We start from the raw sequence: 15,390 nt of genomic DNA on the forward strand, positions 1-15,390 counted from the left end.
CTTTCGAGGTAGGCGACAGAACCACTGAGCTACATCCCCAGCCCATGGATTCTATAATTTGTTGAGGATTTCTGCAGTGTATCTGTGAAAGAAGTTTGTGTTTTCCTTCTTGGGCACTGTCTTTACCTGGTTTTGGTACCAGGGTAAAACTAGCTTCATGGGATAATTTGGAAATGTTACTTCCTCTTCTGTTTGCTGAATTGATGTTACTTCATTAGAAGCCTGATAGATTTCTCCAGCGAAATCATATGGGCCTGGAGATTCCTTTTTTTTTTTTTGGTACCAGGAATCAAACTCGGATCCTTGTTCTTTCGGGGCAGGCGTGGCAGCACCACTGAGCTAAATCTCCGGCCCTGGAGATTCCTTTTATAAGAGCTTTTAAACTAAAGAATTCTATTTTCTTACTAATTATAGGACTGTTCGATCTTTTGTTTCACACTGAGAGGCTGGACATTAGTCTTTCTTCTAAGTTGTCACATTTGCATGTGTAGAGATTTTTTTTAGTAATCCCTCATTGTCCTATTTTCTTCTTTTGGTGCTGGGGATCAAACTCGGGTCCTTGAGCTTGCAGAAACAGGCGGTGGAAACACTGAGCTAAATCCCCGGCCTTCTTGATATTGGTAATGTGTGTCTAGAGGTCTGTCAATTTTATCAATCCTTTCAAAGAACCAGCTGTTTTATCAATTTTCTTTTTTCTTCTTTCTTTCTCCCCCTTCCCCTCCCACTTCTCCTTTTTCTTCTTCTTTTACCCTGAGGATTGAACCCAGGCCTCTGCTTTGAGTTACATCCCTAGACTTTTTAAAATTTTAAAACAGGGTCTCACTGTCACTAAATTGCTTAGGCTGGGCTTGAGTTGAAATTCTCCTGCCTTAGCCTCCCAGAGTGCTAGGATCACAGGCCTCATCACTGTGCAGCAGGGGTGTGGTCCCTCCCCACCCCCCCAGAAGTGTGGGTGGCCACAGCCCCCAGCGTTTTCCGGTATTGGTCATGCTCGTCACCCCCTCTCCTGGCCTCTGGATAGGAGTGGCTTTGGGGGACTCTTTGTCTTCAAGTCTAGCACACACAGGGCAGGAAGAGAACCCAAGGAACTGGCTTCCTGCCAATCCTCATGTCCCAGGGCCACGGTGTCCACCCTTCAGACGGGGTGTGAGTTCAGGCTGGGAGGAATGGGGAAAGGTAAGTCCACCCCATCTTCCCTAAAGCCAAATGCTCTTCTTTTGGCTGAGTCTTTAAAAACAGAAACAGAACCTTTCAGACCTGGGGGTGGAGCTGCTTGGTAGAGCATGTGCCTGGCTTGCAGGGGAAAGGGGCTCCCTAGGGTTGCCATAACAAAGCCCATAGGCTGAATAGCTTCAACAGGACCTGCTGTGTGCCTCATTGTTGGCATTTTTTATTTGATGGAGGGTTGGTTTTTTCCTACTGATTTATTTTTTTTTTGTACCTGGGATCCAACTCAGGCAGCGAAACCACTGAGCTAGATCCCCGACAAGGGGGGTTGGTTTTTGAGACAGGTTCTGGCTATATCCAAGGTTGGCCCTGAACTATGTAGCTCAGGCTGGCCTTCAACTCTCCTGCCTCAGCCTCCCAAACTCTGGGATTACAAGGGTGCGCCACCATGCCAGGCCGATCACCGCATTCTTAAGATCAGTGACGCAGCACTGGCTGCCCCCTGGGTTTGGTTTCCCCCTCTGTGGACACCATCCCTGAATCTGCCATGCACAATGGATACGGATAGGGGCCAGGTCAGTCCGCCCCAGCGGTGCTTCCTCCTCCCACCGCTCTCTGCCGGCAGGCACCTCCTCTGTGCTCGATGGGGTGGCTGCATTTGCCTCAGGGCGACAGTGAAGGTGACAGCCATGGTGGTGACACAGCACACGTGTCATGGGACGCTTTCCACACGATGATGTCCCTGTCCTCAGCTCCTGTGGCTGAGACCAGAGCACTGACCCTCTTCCTTCTTCGCCGCAAAGCTCCTAGAGGACAGGCCTGTTGCAGGTCTCCTGCTCCCCTCAGGCCAGTGTGAGTGCTCGGGTCACTGTGGCCACTCACCCGGCACCATGGTTGGGAGAGGCCGCTGAGCCGCTAGTCACGCCTGCCACCATGGGGGCGCTCACCTGGCTCCTGGGGTTGGGGGCGGTCTCGTCCCCACACCTTCACAGGGAGGAGATAGGGCAGGCAGCCCCAGTGTCCTGTTGGGCCGAGGCCGCCTCAGTTATGGGCCTGCACCTCTGGGGGTTGTGGCAGGTGCTGTCAGGACCCGCACTCACCCTGTCCCCTTCGAAACAGGAGGACCATGACACCATGGAAGCCGACCTGGACAAGGACGAGCTGATCCTGCCCCAGCTTGGGGAACTCTCGGGCGAGAAGCTCCTGACCACAGAGTATCTGGGGGTGAGTGCCACCAGGCCGGGCGGGAGGGATGAGGGTGTCTTCACAGATGTCGCAGGAGCTCAGGGCCCCGTGTGGCCTATGAGGAGGGTGCCGGAGACCTGTCACAGATGGCCGGCAGCAGGACTTCAGAGTGTGACTCGGGCACATGCCACGAGGCCCCAGTGTCCGGAGGTGGCCCTGGGCATGACGGCCAGGCCATGGCACAACCTTGGCTGTCACCTCTGCAGCCCCTGCACCCGATGATTGGGAAGGCATCCGCATAGAGGTAGTGACAAAGCCACCAGAGCAGATGAGTCACCCAGCAAAGTGGAGCGTGGGGGGGGGACGGACCAGGGCCTGAGGACAGAGGGCGCTGCAGCACCTCCAGCCCGGAGACACAGAGGAGGCAGAGGAAGGAGACAGCAAAACAGCTGGAGGCCGGCAGAGAACCCCAGGGAAGCAGGGCGGAGCCAGCAGTCAGTCCATCTGAGAGGCTGTGTTGTCCGGTGGGTCGCCGGGCCAGGATCTGACCCCTGGGAGACCCCTGGACTCAACAGCTAAACAGGAAGGACTCTGGCTGGGCTGCAGTCAGGAGGGCGGAGCTGGGGCAGGGGAGTGACCACCCGGTCCCCAGGCCCCGCCTCCTAACGGCCTCCGCTGCAGACCCGACCACTCACCACTCATTCAGTGGCTGTCTCAAGCCCTGCATAGGAGTGTATGGGGCTCTGGGGAGCATCTGGACGTGAACAGTGACAGTCAGGTGCATGGAGGCTCAGCAGGAGGCGGCCAGGTTCCGATGAAGCCCTGAGCAATGGGGAAGCCTCTCTGTCCACGGGAGACACGTGTCTCAGAGCACCCGCGGGGCCATCTGCTTCACAACGGGTGACACGAAGCACAGGATGCCAATGGGTGGGGTCTTTCGAAAAGCAGGGGCAACAGCTGAGGAAGGCACTGTGCCTGTGCTCCACCCCCATGGTCCTCACGAACAGCCACCAAGCCGTCAGTGCCAGAAGAAGTTCCATGTGGCTGTTCATCCCGCCGGCACCGCTGGATGGAGATGTGAGTAGTGAGAACAGCATATGGGCCAGGCATGGTGGTGCCCACCTGTAATCCCTGCACTTGGGAGGCTGAGACAGGATGATGGCCATGAGTTCAAGGCCAGCCTGGGCTACATAGCAAGACCCTGTCTCAAACAACCAAAAAAAAATAACAAAAAAGAAAGAATGAGCTACAGATAGAATTCAGTGTAGATGTGAAGCCCAAGTACATTCATCCCCTTGGTTGCAATAACAGAATACCAAGAACTGAGGGATTTGAAACCGTGGAAATTCACTCTCCCATGGCGTTGGAGGCAGAAGCCCTAAAAACTAAGGTGTCTCAGGCAGGGCTCCCCCGGGCCCTGGGGAAGACTCCTCCTTGTCTTTCTGCTCTGGCTTGTGGCTGCATCGCTCTGATCTCTGGCTCCATCAGCAGCAGCCCCTCCCCTTCTGTCCTCCTCTTCTGTCCCCTGTGGAGACCCTCGTCACTGGGCATGGAGCCATGGAACAGACTCCCAACAAGGCCTCAATCACAGGTTCCAGGGTCAGGATGTGGGTTTAGCTTTTGGAGGCCGCTATCAGGACCACCACCCCAGGTCGCCACAGGAGCTCATCCTGGGGACATCTGTGCATTACCAGAAACAACATCTGCATTGCAGAACTCTGAGGTCCCACATGTACTCCCTGTGCTGTACTTGGTCACCTGTCACATGGAGTCAGCCTCACTGCCTGGGGCTGGGATCTGAAGTCACCAGCCTACAGCCCGTGTGCTGGATCACAGGTCACAAAGGGGACTCTGGCCATGCCCATGGCTCGAGGAAGGACTGAAGGTCCTCTTCTAACTGCTTGTCCCAGATGAGGGGAGAAGGCAGAGGACGCTTCCCCCAGGGAATATGTCCCCAAAATCAGGACTCGGGCTCTCCTTCTGAAGTGCTGGTGCCCTTCCAGTTTCCAAAGATGAGTCTGAAGATGTTGGCTTTTTGAAATGTGTGGTCAGAAGAATTATATTTGAACCTGAACCATTTGCCTAAGGCAGTGGAGAAGCTGAAGGCACAGCTGCTACCTTCAGGAAGCTCACAAAAGAAGACAGGAAACATGACAGCTGTCACTGAGAGACAGGATAACAGCCGGATATCGGGAGCCTGGTAGGTGTCACCCTTGGAGCCAGAGCTGGGCCCAGACGAGGATGTGTGGATTAAAAAGCATTTAGGCTGGACCCAGACCCCTGACCTGAATCCCAGGAATCAGTACGGCGCTCACCAGTGACCCAGCACCCGCCAGGGAGATGGGGCTGCAGGAAGTGTCCCTGGGATTCCTGGATGTCACAGCCCCACACACTCCCGTCAGGGACAAGTCCCTCTTCCCAGGCCGGTGCTACTCACCCCTCCCACCCTGTTCTTATAGGTCAAGGCTTCCCTTGACCATCGCTCACCCAAGACCCACAGCTCACGCCCGACCCTCCTGCAGCAGTGTCAGAGGAGCTTACCCACACTGTGCTGGAGAATCATTAACTCTCCCCATGGAGAAGCCCCAAGTTCAACAGCTGCTTCACCTGGTTTACTGATAGCAGGACACATCCTAGAGTCCCAGTTTTTCTGCGTTTGTTTGGAAGTCACCTCTAACAACAGTGACGGGTGTGTCTCAGGAATTCAGACCTCAGCCAGCCATTTCGGACCTCCCAACAAATTTACGGGCACATTCTGCTAAAACCTGCATTATGTACTTATTTCTTTTTGTTTTTTGAGACAGAGTCTCGTAGTTCGGGCTGGCCTTGAGCTGTAATCCTCCTGCCTTAGCCTCCCTGCTACTGAGGTTGCAGGCGTGCCCCACCACACCTGGCTTTCTTCCCACATTTTTGAACACCTCTATATATGACAAGTTTGGACTGCTTTACCAAAATAAATATAGAAATGTCATGTTTTTGTCAACATGTGTGACAAGTTTGCAGCGTTTTCCATTGAGAGAGAAAGAGGCGAGACGTATTTTAACCAGGTGTGTGTACAGAACTCTATGGGCCGTGACTTCCAGCCACAGTGTTCTTTTTTCCTGGTATGAGAGGTCATCTTTACAGGGAGTCTTTTTTTTGGTACCGGAGATCAAAGTCGGATCCTTGCACTTGCGCAGCAGGCGGTGAAACCACTGAGCTAAATCCCCAGCCCCTACAGGGAGTCTTATTTCTGCTGGGGAAGATCCAAGTGTCCTCACACGGGCTGGTTTTCAAGTGCCTTTAGCACAAAATAGCCCTCATGCCAGAGTGGCGTATTCGGCCACTCTTCAGCTGTAAGGGTTTTCTTGCACACTGGTGGGTTATTCCTGAGTAGTCTGAGCCCCCTCCTGCCCCTCTGGCAGCTGGCAATCACTGGACTACGTAGAAAAGTGGCTGAGGCAGACACGTTTCCCCCCAGATCCTAGGTAACTCAACTCAGTGTCTCCTTAGCAAACCAGAAAGTCCCAGCACCAGGTGACACAGAGGAGGTTGCAAGGAAAGTCGGAGCAGAGGGACATTAAGTGAGGGACATTAAGTGTCGCAGCAGCATTAAGTGACTGAAATTAAGATATGTTACTCTGCCAGGCACAGTGCAGTACACTTGGAACCCCAGCTACTCAGGAGGCTGAGGCAGGAGGATTGCAACTCCTAATGTGAGTCACAAATTCTCAAAACTAAAATAGAAAATAGATTTCTTCCCCTCCCCTCATTGATGCATGTTAATCACCGTGTGGTGCTGAATAAACTGAATGCAGCTAATTATTATCCCATTTATGCCGAAGATTGCAATCTTTTGAATTTTTGCATAAAATGCATAAATTGTAAAATTCATAAATGCAATTTTGCATAAATGTTGTCTAGAAAAAATTCAAGGAACAAGAATTTGAAGAGAAAAATATTCAATTATGCTCCGTTGTTATGGGCGGTCCAAAAACAGAACTCCAGGCCTTGAAGGGTTGTGCTGCGTGTCTTGCGGTGAAATACGCTGCCTTTTGCAGCAGCGGAAGCTTTTTTCAAACAAAATCTCCGTCTGTACCCCAGATGGGAGCGGTTGCGCTGTGTGAGTGGCGGTGGGTGCCAGGCCCCCGCATCCCCGCTGTCCCCCCAGACTCGAGAGCCCTCGAAGGTCTGTCTGTGCAGCTCAGAGAGGCCGCCGGGCTGGGGCGCGCTGGCTCGCACATGCGCCAGGAGAGGCTGGGGTGCGGCAGAGCCCGGCTTGCGGACTCAGTTTCCCGGCGCCCGCAGTGTTCAGGAGAGAGGCGGGCCGGGGGTGTTGCTGGGACTGGAAGGGACCCTCCCGTGGCCGCGTCCCCTCCCTCCCGTGGCCGCGTCCCCTCCCGCAGCAGCCTGGCGCTGAGCCTCCCCGCGTCTGCGAGCCAGGGGACTGGGGAAGGGGGGCGCCTGAGTGTGACACACGCGCCCCGGGCCGAGGGACACGCGAGCTGGAGCGCGGGTTGGGCGCTTGCAGAGCAGCGGCTCCCTCGGCGGTACGGAAGGCAAGGAACGGGCTGCATTCTTTTTTTTTCTCTTTTTTCTTTTATTTTCAGGCCTGGGGATTGAACCCAGGACCTTTGTACTGAGCCGCATCCCCCAGCCCATTTTTAAATTTTTTATTTCGAGGCAGAGTCTCGCATCTTCGGTCAGTCATAGCAGAGGTCTGAGCCAGGAAGTGGACGTGGGTTCAGTTCGTTGGCTTTGTTCTGGTTTTGTCACTTTTACAGTGATTTCTTCTTTAAACAGTTTTTCTTACCAACAAAAGTCTAACCAGACTACAGGAAACTTGGAATAAAGAAAAGAAAGATTCTTAGTTCTGCTGTCCCATAGCCACTCTGCCTGTTTCAGGATTCATTTCTTTGCAGTCTTTTGTGTATTTTTAAGGTAACTGAAAGGATTGCTTGCGTACGTTATTACTACCTGATATTTATTTAATGTTTTAAATAAACATTTGTCTTCATAACCACTTACTTATCAGAATAAATGGCCATATAATATGTCAAATGACTGTACTATATTTTACTTAATTATTCTTCTACTACTAGACAGATTGTTCAGTTTTACTCCACAATAACTTTATAATGACCAACCTTATTCAACATTTTCCAAGGGCCGGGGATTTAGCTCAGTGGCACTGCGCCTGCCTTGCAAGAACAAGGTCCTGAGTTCGATCCCTGATACCAAAATAAAACATTTTCCACAGTTTCCATACTTTTTTTTTTTTGGTACCGAGTCTCGAACTCAGGTCCTTGTGTTTGTGAGGAAGGCTGCAGGACCACTGAGCTAAATCCCCAGCCCCATAGTTTGAATTCTTTAGGTAATCTATGCCCAAAGATAGAGCGTTTTTCTGACTCAACATAAAACATGGATTGTGTTCTCACAGTTGTCTCCAGTGTTGGCATTGCTGATGTTCTGACCACTTTTCCCACCAGCTGAGAGAACCATTTCTTGGTCACTCATATAACAGCTGAAGAGAGCTATGTTTTTGTAAAGTCGTAGTTTCTGATCACCTGTAAGGCTGATCATTTTTCTTCTCTTTACTGGTAATACTTTGGATTCTGTGTTGTGGCTGTGTGGATTCTTTGCCCAGTGGTTTATAGGAGCTCCCATGAAAATGTTAACCTTTTTTGCTGTTACATTTCACTCAGGCATTTCTTCCCCACTTGTTGTTGGCTGTCTCTGCTACACATTTGGAAATGTTAATTTTTTACAAAAATTGTGAGACAGGGTCTCGCTATGTAGTTCAGCCTAGCCTTGAACTCATTATGCAGCTCAGGCTGGCCGTGAGCTCGTGGCGATCCTCCTGCCTCAGCCTCCCCAGTGCTGGGATAACAGATGTGCAGCACTGTTCCCGATGGAAATATTAATTTTTCATGGACTCAAATCTGTCCATCTTTTCTCCCTTCTCACTTGAAAAGGTCGTTCTCTCCAGAGATGTGCTGAGCTACTGCAGGCGCCAGTTTCCTTCCATCTCCTACATTTTACTTGTTTTAAAATTCATCCTCCTGCACCAAGGGCTATCCCCAAAGTGCCACTCCCCTTCCATGCAGGCCTCATTGGAGATGCTCGGTTGTGCTCCTGGTGGCTGTCACAGAGCAGGTGCCTCAGCTGTGTTCCCTTCCTCCCCAGATCATGACCAACACGGGGAAGGCACGGCGGAGGGGACAGCCCGGCTTGTGGCAGAGTGGGGACGAGCCCCTGCAGAGACCCGTCACCCCCGGCGGCCACAGGACTGGGTGCCCAGTGTAAGTCGGGCTCAGGAGTCTGCTCGCCTGGGACCCACTTTACTTCCCTGCCATATGAGATGCGTATGTTTAAAATGCAAAATAAAGCATTGGTGTTGGAAAGCATTTATCTCTTCATTTATTTTCTGAGCTCATGTGGAAGGAAATAACTGGAGCTTTGCTCCCTACCCTACCTCCAGATTTCTTCTTCCAGGAAGAGAAGTCAGTCGATGACAGGATTTCCGGGTCATTTCAGAGGAAAGGACCTGAAGCATGGTGGGACCACCTGGGTAGACTCCTGCCTGTCCTCTCTGCCGCCTCCCACCGCACAGGCCCTCAGTGGGTGGCTGCACAGTTAAGACTCCAGGTGGAAGGCAGTCATGGTGCCGCACACCTGTAGTTCTAGCACCAGGACGCTGAGGCAGGAGGATCTCTGTGATCTGTGAGTTCGAGGCCCTGCACAGGCCTGTCACAAAGTGAGTTCAAGGTCAGCCTGGAATATATTGTGAAACCCTGTCTCAACACACACACACACACACACACACACACACACATGCACACACACCTGGCTCCAGATCTATTTTAGATGACTTTAAAGCACCTCTGTGGGACGGGGTGTGGCTGAGGGACAGAGAAGCTGCCTGCCAGACATGAAGCTCAGTTCCACACCCAGCACCAAAAAGCAAAAGCCGGAGAGTAGCTCTGCGCATGCTCAGCTGCCAGGTGCTGTTTGTGTGATACAGCCTCGCTCCTACCCTCCTGGGATGAGGTGCCCAGAGCTCTCTTGCCCCTGACCCATGGGCCTGGGCCCCTGCCGTGACGCAGGGCGTCTTCCTCTGATGCCCCTGGAGAGGCGCTTACCCACCTTCCCTGGTTGCCACCGGAGGCCTCGGAGGCCCCGGAGGCCCCAGCACGCTCTGTGTAGCTGTCCCAGGCCCTTCCAGCTCTGCGCTCCACCAGCCAGGTGCTGGGATTCAGCTACAGATGAAACGCGGCCATGCCTGCCTTTGTGTGCTTGGTGCCACAGCCACTGGGGATGCAGGGTCCGGGCACCAGCTCCTTCTGACCCCCGTTGCCACCTCAGAGCTGCCCTGCAGATACCTCAAGGCCTGTTGTGAGTCAGGCACTGGGGTCTCTGATTTGATTTCAAAATTAGTTATCACAGGCTTCCAACTGATGACTCAAGTTAGGGTCTTTTCTCTCTTACAACACAAAAGCAGTTTTTCTTTTTTCTTTTGGTATCTTTTATTTTTTTGAGACAGGGTCTCACTATGTGGCCCAGGCTGGCCTCGAACTTGTGGAGATCCCCCTGCCTCAGCCTCCCAAGTGCTAGGATGACAGCCACCACACCCTGCTCAAATTATTTTTCAAAATAATTAAAACCCTAGCTTCCCAGAGAAGTAACCATGACACGAGAACATTTCAGAGATACAGATAAAGGGATTCCAATAGCTACAGGATCCAACCCAGGGGCACAGTTAATTCTTGGGCCAATGTCCTGCTCTGTGGAGAAACCAAGGATGCTTTTCCAGGCCCTTAAGCTCCCCTCGTCGGATGGTTAAGTTCCGGAGGTTGTCCATGCCCCCAGCTCTCTGGCTGGGCACGGCTGCCAGTCGCGAGAGCTCCCCCTGAAGTAGTGGCCGTGCCACCTCCCCGCCGGGTGGATTCAACAAACATTTTTGTCCTGTGTGCCAGGTGGGGCACTTGGGGCTGGGGGTGCGGGAATCCATGAGATGAGGTACAGCCCCTCAGAAGGTCAGAGCAGGGTGTACAAAACAGAAAGGGATGGGACTTTAGCTCAGTGGTAGAGTGCTCCCGGCTCATCCTCTAGTACCTCCAAAAAAAGAAAAAACCTCGTACTTTTGGAGTCAGTCATTCTGCTGAGTAGTTTTTTACTGAGAAGCAATCATTTGGTCACAGCTATATGTACAAGGGTATTTATTACAGTATTATTTATAAAACCAGAAATATATATCCTCAAAGTAGGAGGTTGATCATATCAATTATGTTACCCAGTTGTGGCACTTGGGGGCTGAGGCAGGAGGATCACCATGCGTTCTAGGCCAACCTGGGCCTCTTAATTCAAGGCCAGCCTGAACTACATAGCGAGACCCTGTCTAAAAAAAACAAAAAGATTATGCATCCACGCAAGACAGTATGGGCAATGATAACAGTACTTAGAAAAATATTCAGCTGCATGGGAGGAGCCTCCCCATAGATTTCTGGGTAGAAAAGCAAATTATAAATGGTGTGGAAATACCATGGTAGCTATTTATAGTGATCCCAGCTTGCATTTTTAAAATGCTGAAAAGATATTGAGTGTTGTGTGTTTGTTTGTTTGGTTCTGGGCCTCAAATTCAGGGCCTTTACACTGAGCTGCATCCCCAGCCCTTTTTATTTTAGTTTTTACTTTGAGACAGGGTCTCCCTAAGTTGTGAAATTGCCAAAGCTGGACTCTAACTTCCATCCTCCTGCCTCAGCCTCCCAAAGTGCTGGGATGACAGGCGTGTGCCACCACGCTTGGCAAAAAAATAACCAATATTAAGTGGCTGTGTTCAGAGATCGGACGGCAGCATTCTGCATGTACTCTACTCGGTTTCTGATGAACACAGACCGGTTTCATCATCGGGAACAGAAGGGTCGCAGATAAACACAGCACATGGGCCTCCTGCCGCCCTCATGGCCGGCCCAGCCCTCCTGGCTCTGGGTGCCCACTGTGCCACCTCTCCCCACCTGTCGCCTCTCTGGCTCCTCCTGAGACCGCCTGCCGGGCCTGCCCATTCGCAGCCCTGCATGCCAGTCAGGCGGTGACTTTCAGAAGGCATCCACGGGCAGCTCGGGTCCCCACTGAGGACGCTCAGGGTCCACTGCTCCCTGCACCACGAGAACACTTGCACCCCCTGGGGCTGCTGCTGGGCCTCCAAGGACCCCCACTCCACGTCTGTGCCACAAGGGGTTCCGGCCCTCCTCCAGCCCCTGCCCCAGCCCCAGGGCCCCTCACCTGGGCCTCTCTTGCTCTCTGGCCCCAGGGCCTCCCAGCACCCTCCCGCCCAGCGCTGACTGCCATTTCTTTGGGCCTAATCTCAATTGCAGTCAGGGTTAAATGCTTGGGCAGTGGAGGGCTCCATCTTTTTGTGGTGCCTCAAGTCGGGAATACTGCAATATAAATATATACATATTTTTGAGCCGGGTGTGGTAGCACATGCCTGTGGTCCTAGCACTCAGGAGGCTGAAGCAGGAAGATCACAGTGAGTTTGAGGCCAGCTTAGGCTACATAGCAAGGCCGTGTCTTGTGCTGCCTGCTTCCGGTCACCAAAAGGACAGCTGTCCTGTCTTCCCTGGCTGGATTCACCCCTTCACCCAGCAGCCTCATCCTTAGAGAACACAAGCTGTGTGCTTTAAACTGTTGGCTTGAAGTGTCATAGGCCCGTGTCACCCATAGCTGTAAAACAGGCTTGTGTGATAGAAATCTAAACCTGGCTGGGCATGGTGGCACACGCCTGTAATCCCAGCACCCAGGAGGCTGAGGCAGGATCACCAAGAGTTCAAGGCCAGCCTGGACTCATAGCCAGATCCTGTCTCAGAAAAAAACAAACAAACAAAATACAATACAAAATACAAGCCTGTATCCCTATAAGTTCACTAGGTGGCTAACAAGAATGGGTTACAATCTCCTGGTTTCTGTCAATACCCTTAAAAAGATAAAATATCGGTTTAGCGTGATAGCACAGGGTGATAATCCCAGTATCCCCAGAGGCGGAGGCAGGAGGATCATAAATTCAAACCCAGTTTGAGCAATAGTAACTTACCCAGAAGCTGTCTCAAAAAAGGGCCAGTGATGGCTGGGATTTAGTTCAGTGGTTCTGCCACCTGCCTCACAAGTGCAAGGTCCTAAGTTTGATCCCCAGTACCAAAAAACAATTACAGTTTAACAAAAGGGTGGGCCTGGATTTATTTGGAATACTACGCAGTAGCTATCAGTTAGCTGTCTCAGCTCTGTGTAATTCTCACTGTCTTTCATGCTTTATTGCAGGTTTGAGGACCATCTTGCTTCTCCCCAGAACTTGAAACCAGCCAGAAATGGGTTCCCTCAGGCCCTGCCAGCCTCACCCCAGGCCGGCTATGTGGAGCCCCATCTGCCCTCCCCCAGTAAGAAGCTGAGGCCTGGTCGGGTGAGGTCGCTGACCCTGGAGCTTCCTGTGCCTGCTGCCCCTGAGATGCTTGACTCAAAATTTTTTTTTTTTCTTTTGGTACCAGGGATCGAACTCAGGTCCTTGTGCTTGTGCAGCAGGCAGTGAAACCACTGAGCTAAATCCCCGGCCCAAAAGTATACTTATTTCAGTGACAAGTTTTTGGGGTTTTTGGGGGGGTACCAGGGAACGAACTCAAGTCCTTGGGTTTGTGGAGCAGGCGGTGAGACCACTGAGCTAAATCCCCAGCCCCTCAAAATTTTTTAAATTAGATTTTAAAAGGAGGCTGGGGATGTAGCTCACTGTGAGGTCCTAGGCTCAATCCCTAAACCATTTTTTTGTTTTGTTTTGGGGTTATTTTTAGTACTGGGCATTGAACCCAAGGTCTTTGCACTGAGCTACATCCCCAGCCCTTTTTAAATCTTTCATGTTAAGACAGGGTCTTGCTAAGTTGTCCAAACCAGGCTCCAACTTTCAATCCTGTCTCAGCCTCCCAGAATGCTCCACAACTCACCCGGCTTCAAACGCTACTTAAAACGACGTAGCAATGTAGCTCTGTGGCCAGGGCCTCAGTACCTCAGGTTCTGGTCCTGAAGGGGTTGGTGTGGGTTCGAAAGCTGCCCGGGGTCGGAACACGAAGCAGGAGCAGCCAGCTCTGTATCCAGGCAGCTGTGACACCAGAGACTGATGGGGATGGAGTTATTTTCAGATTCCGGGAAGAAATAAGGATGTTGAATCAGAAATGTACAAAATATCTGTTTTTAATTTTTGAAAGGAAATTGAAAGGACGGTGAGCAGTCCGGATAGGCCTCAATTTCCACTCAAATAGGAAAACACAGAGGCAGCTCAGATGCCACACGGGGACTTCTGAGACCCGGTGAAGAGGTGACCCGGTCCAAGGTTCAGAGTGGGGGGTGGGAAAGGAATCCTCGAGGGGTTCAGAGCGAGGGGCTCCTGATCATGAGCAGCCTCAGGGGTTTTGCCAGCTTTTGCTCTTGGGTTATTTTTCTTGAGTGTTAAGTTGTATTAGTTTGCTTTCACTACACGATCAGCTTACTCACTTACCAGAGATTTCCCCTGTGGGGCGGAGGTCTTGGGTGGTCAGATGGTTGGATTTCTGCCCATTCCATCAAATGCCACTGGGCCGGGGATTTAACTCAGTGGTTTCGCCGCCGCCTGCTGCGCAAGCGCAAGGACCAGAGTTCCATCCCTGATACCAAAAAAAAAAAAAACCCATCAAACGCCACTGAGTTCCAAATGCTTTGGAGGCAACCTGCGCTTCCAAGAGGTGCCACTGTTCCTTTAGGACAGCTGAGTGGATCAGGAACACCTCGGTTTGCCTAAAGGAGCATCAGGCGGCCCCTGTCTTTGTACTGATTGTAAAAATGACCATCTCATGTGTGTGTGCGTGCGTGCGTGTGTGTGTGTGCACGCGCGCGCGCCTGCATGTGTGCATTGCTGGGCGTGGAGCCAGGCAAGCGTGCCTGCGCTGCGCCTGGGCCGGACTGTGTCCCTTGGAGAGAGACGAGTTTTGTCTCCTGGAGGGTGGTGGCACTTGAACTTGCCACGCACAGAAACTGCTGAGCGGCGGCGGTGGCCGTTGTCCCAGTATTAATGTTGTTTTCGAGAACAGTCGATTTCACCCCTTATGTGATCAGGGCCTTGACAAATTCTGATTCCTCACATGAACACCGTGGTACCTGCCAGAGTGCTTGCTATGCCGGTCATGGCGGTGCCCAGGGAGATGCCCCAGCTGCTCACCAGGCCCCAAGGTGGGCAAATCCTGCTTTCTGTGCACCCCATTAGCCTGCAGGAGTGCTGGGCCCACAGCCCGGGGGCCCCCTCCCTGCACCCTCGCCTGGCCTACCACGGGGCTGGGCCCCAGGCTCCCCACTGCCTTTTCCCTTCTGCCCCTGGACTCCACACCCAGACCTGCTTCTGCCTCCCACTGCAGCTGGGGGTTCACTCCCCCACCCCACCCTGCCAGGCCTGCTTACATCAGCCCAGCTCCCTGAGTCCTTAAAAATCCTGTCCTTGGACCCAAGTTCTCCCTGTCTCCTTTTATTTTTTTATTGATTGATTGATTGATTGATTGATTGTACTTGGGATTGAATCCAAGGCCTTTGAACTGAGCCACATCACCAGCCCTTTTTTAATTTTTTATTTTAATTTTGTTTTGGTTTGTTTTAGTTTGTTTTTTTAAGACGGGGTCTCGCTTTGTAGTTCAGGCTGGCCTTGAACTCACTGTGTAGCCCAGGCTGGCCTCAAACTCACCATGATCCTCCTGCCTCAGCCTCCCGAGTGTTGGGATTACAGGCCTGCACCACCACGCCAGGCAGAGTTCTTTTGGAGAAGTCGGACCTCCAGGTTCAGCTTTCTCCACTCCCCCTGTTGTACACTCCACCCTTCCTGCACCCACTCGGCCTGGCCCAGCCCCAGCTTCCCTGAGCCTCGCCACTTGGATGGAACAACGCCACCTGCGGGGGAGTCCCTGCTGCCACCCCGGTGCTGCCCTCAAACCCAGGTCTGAGCAGGCGGCAGCCAGGCTGCGGCTCCGGTGCTGGTTGTGCCGGTTCCTAGGCTGTATC

The 15,390-nt window shown here is 52.3% G+C and overlaps 1 protein-coding gene across 20 annotated transcripts in view; it reads left to right on the forward strand.

The window, feature by feature from the left end:
• Armc9 (armadillo repeat containing 9) overlaps window positions 1–15,390 on the forward strand; it is a 102,766-nt gene that overhangs the window by 79,896 nt on the left and 7,480 nt on the right. For 7 of the 20 annotated variants that reach the window (XM_087209388.1, XM_087209389.1, XM_087209391.1 and 4 more), the window contains 4 exons: window positions 2,287–2,391; window positions 3,298–3,429; window positions 8,518–8,633; window positions 12,646–12,761. In XM_087209388.1, coding sequence (XP_087065514.1) covers window positions 2,287–2,391; window positions 3,298–3,429; window positions 8,518–8,633; window positions 12,646–12,761 — 469 coding nt within the window. Of the gene's footprint in view, window positions 1–2,286; window positions 2,392–3,297; window positions 3,430–4,355; window positions 4,553–5,979; window positions 6,048–8,517; window positions 8,739–12,645; window positions 12,762–15,390 lie in introns of those variants that run through there. The other 13 variants (XM_021246974.2, XM_087209392.1, XM_021246979.2 and 10 more) reach the window with 12 other exon arrangements.

This window comes from Heterocephalus glaber, unplaced genomic scaffold, assembly GCF_053883595.1.
Source record: "Heterocephalus glaber isolate CG9 unplaced genomic scaffold, H.glaber_assembly_v1.0 deba00001004, whole genome shotgun sequence".
In the NCBI taxonomy this organism is placed as follows: domain Eukaryota; kingdom Metazoa; phylum Chordata; class Mammalia; order Rodentia; family Bathyergidae; genus Heterocephalus; species Heterocephalus glaber.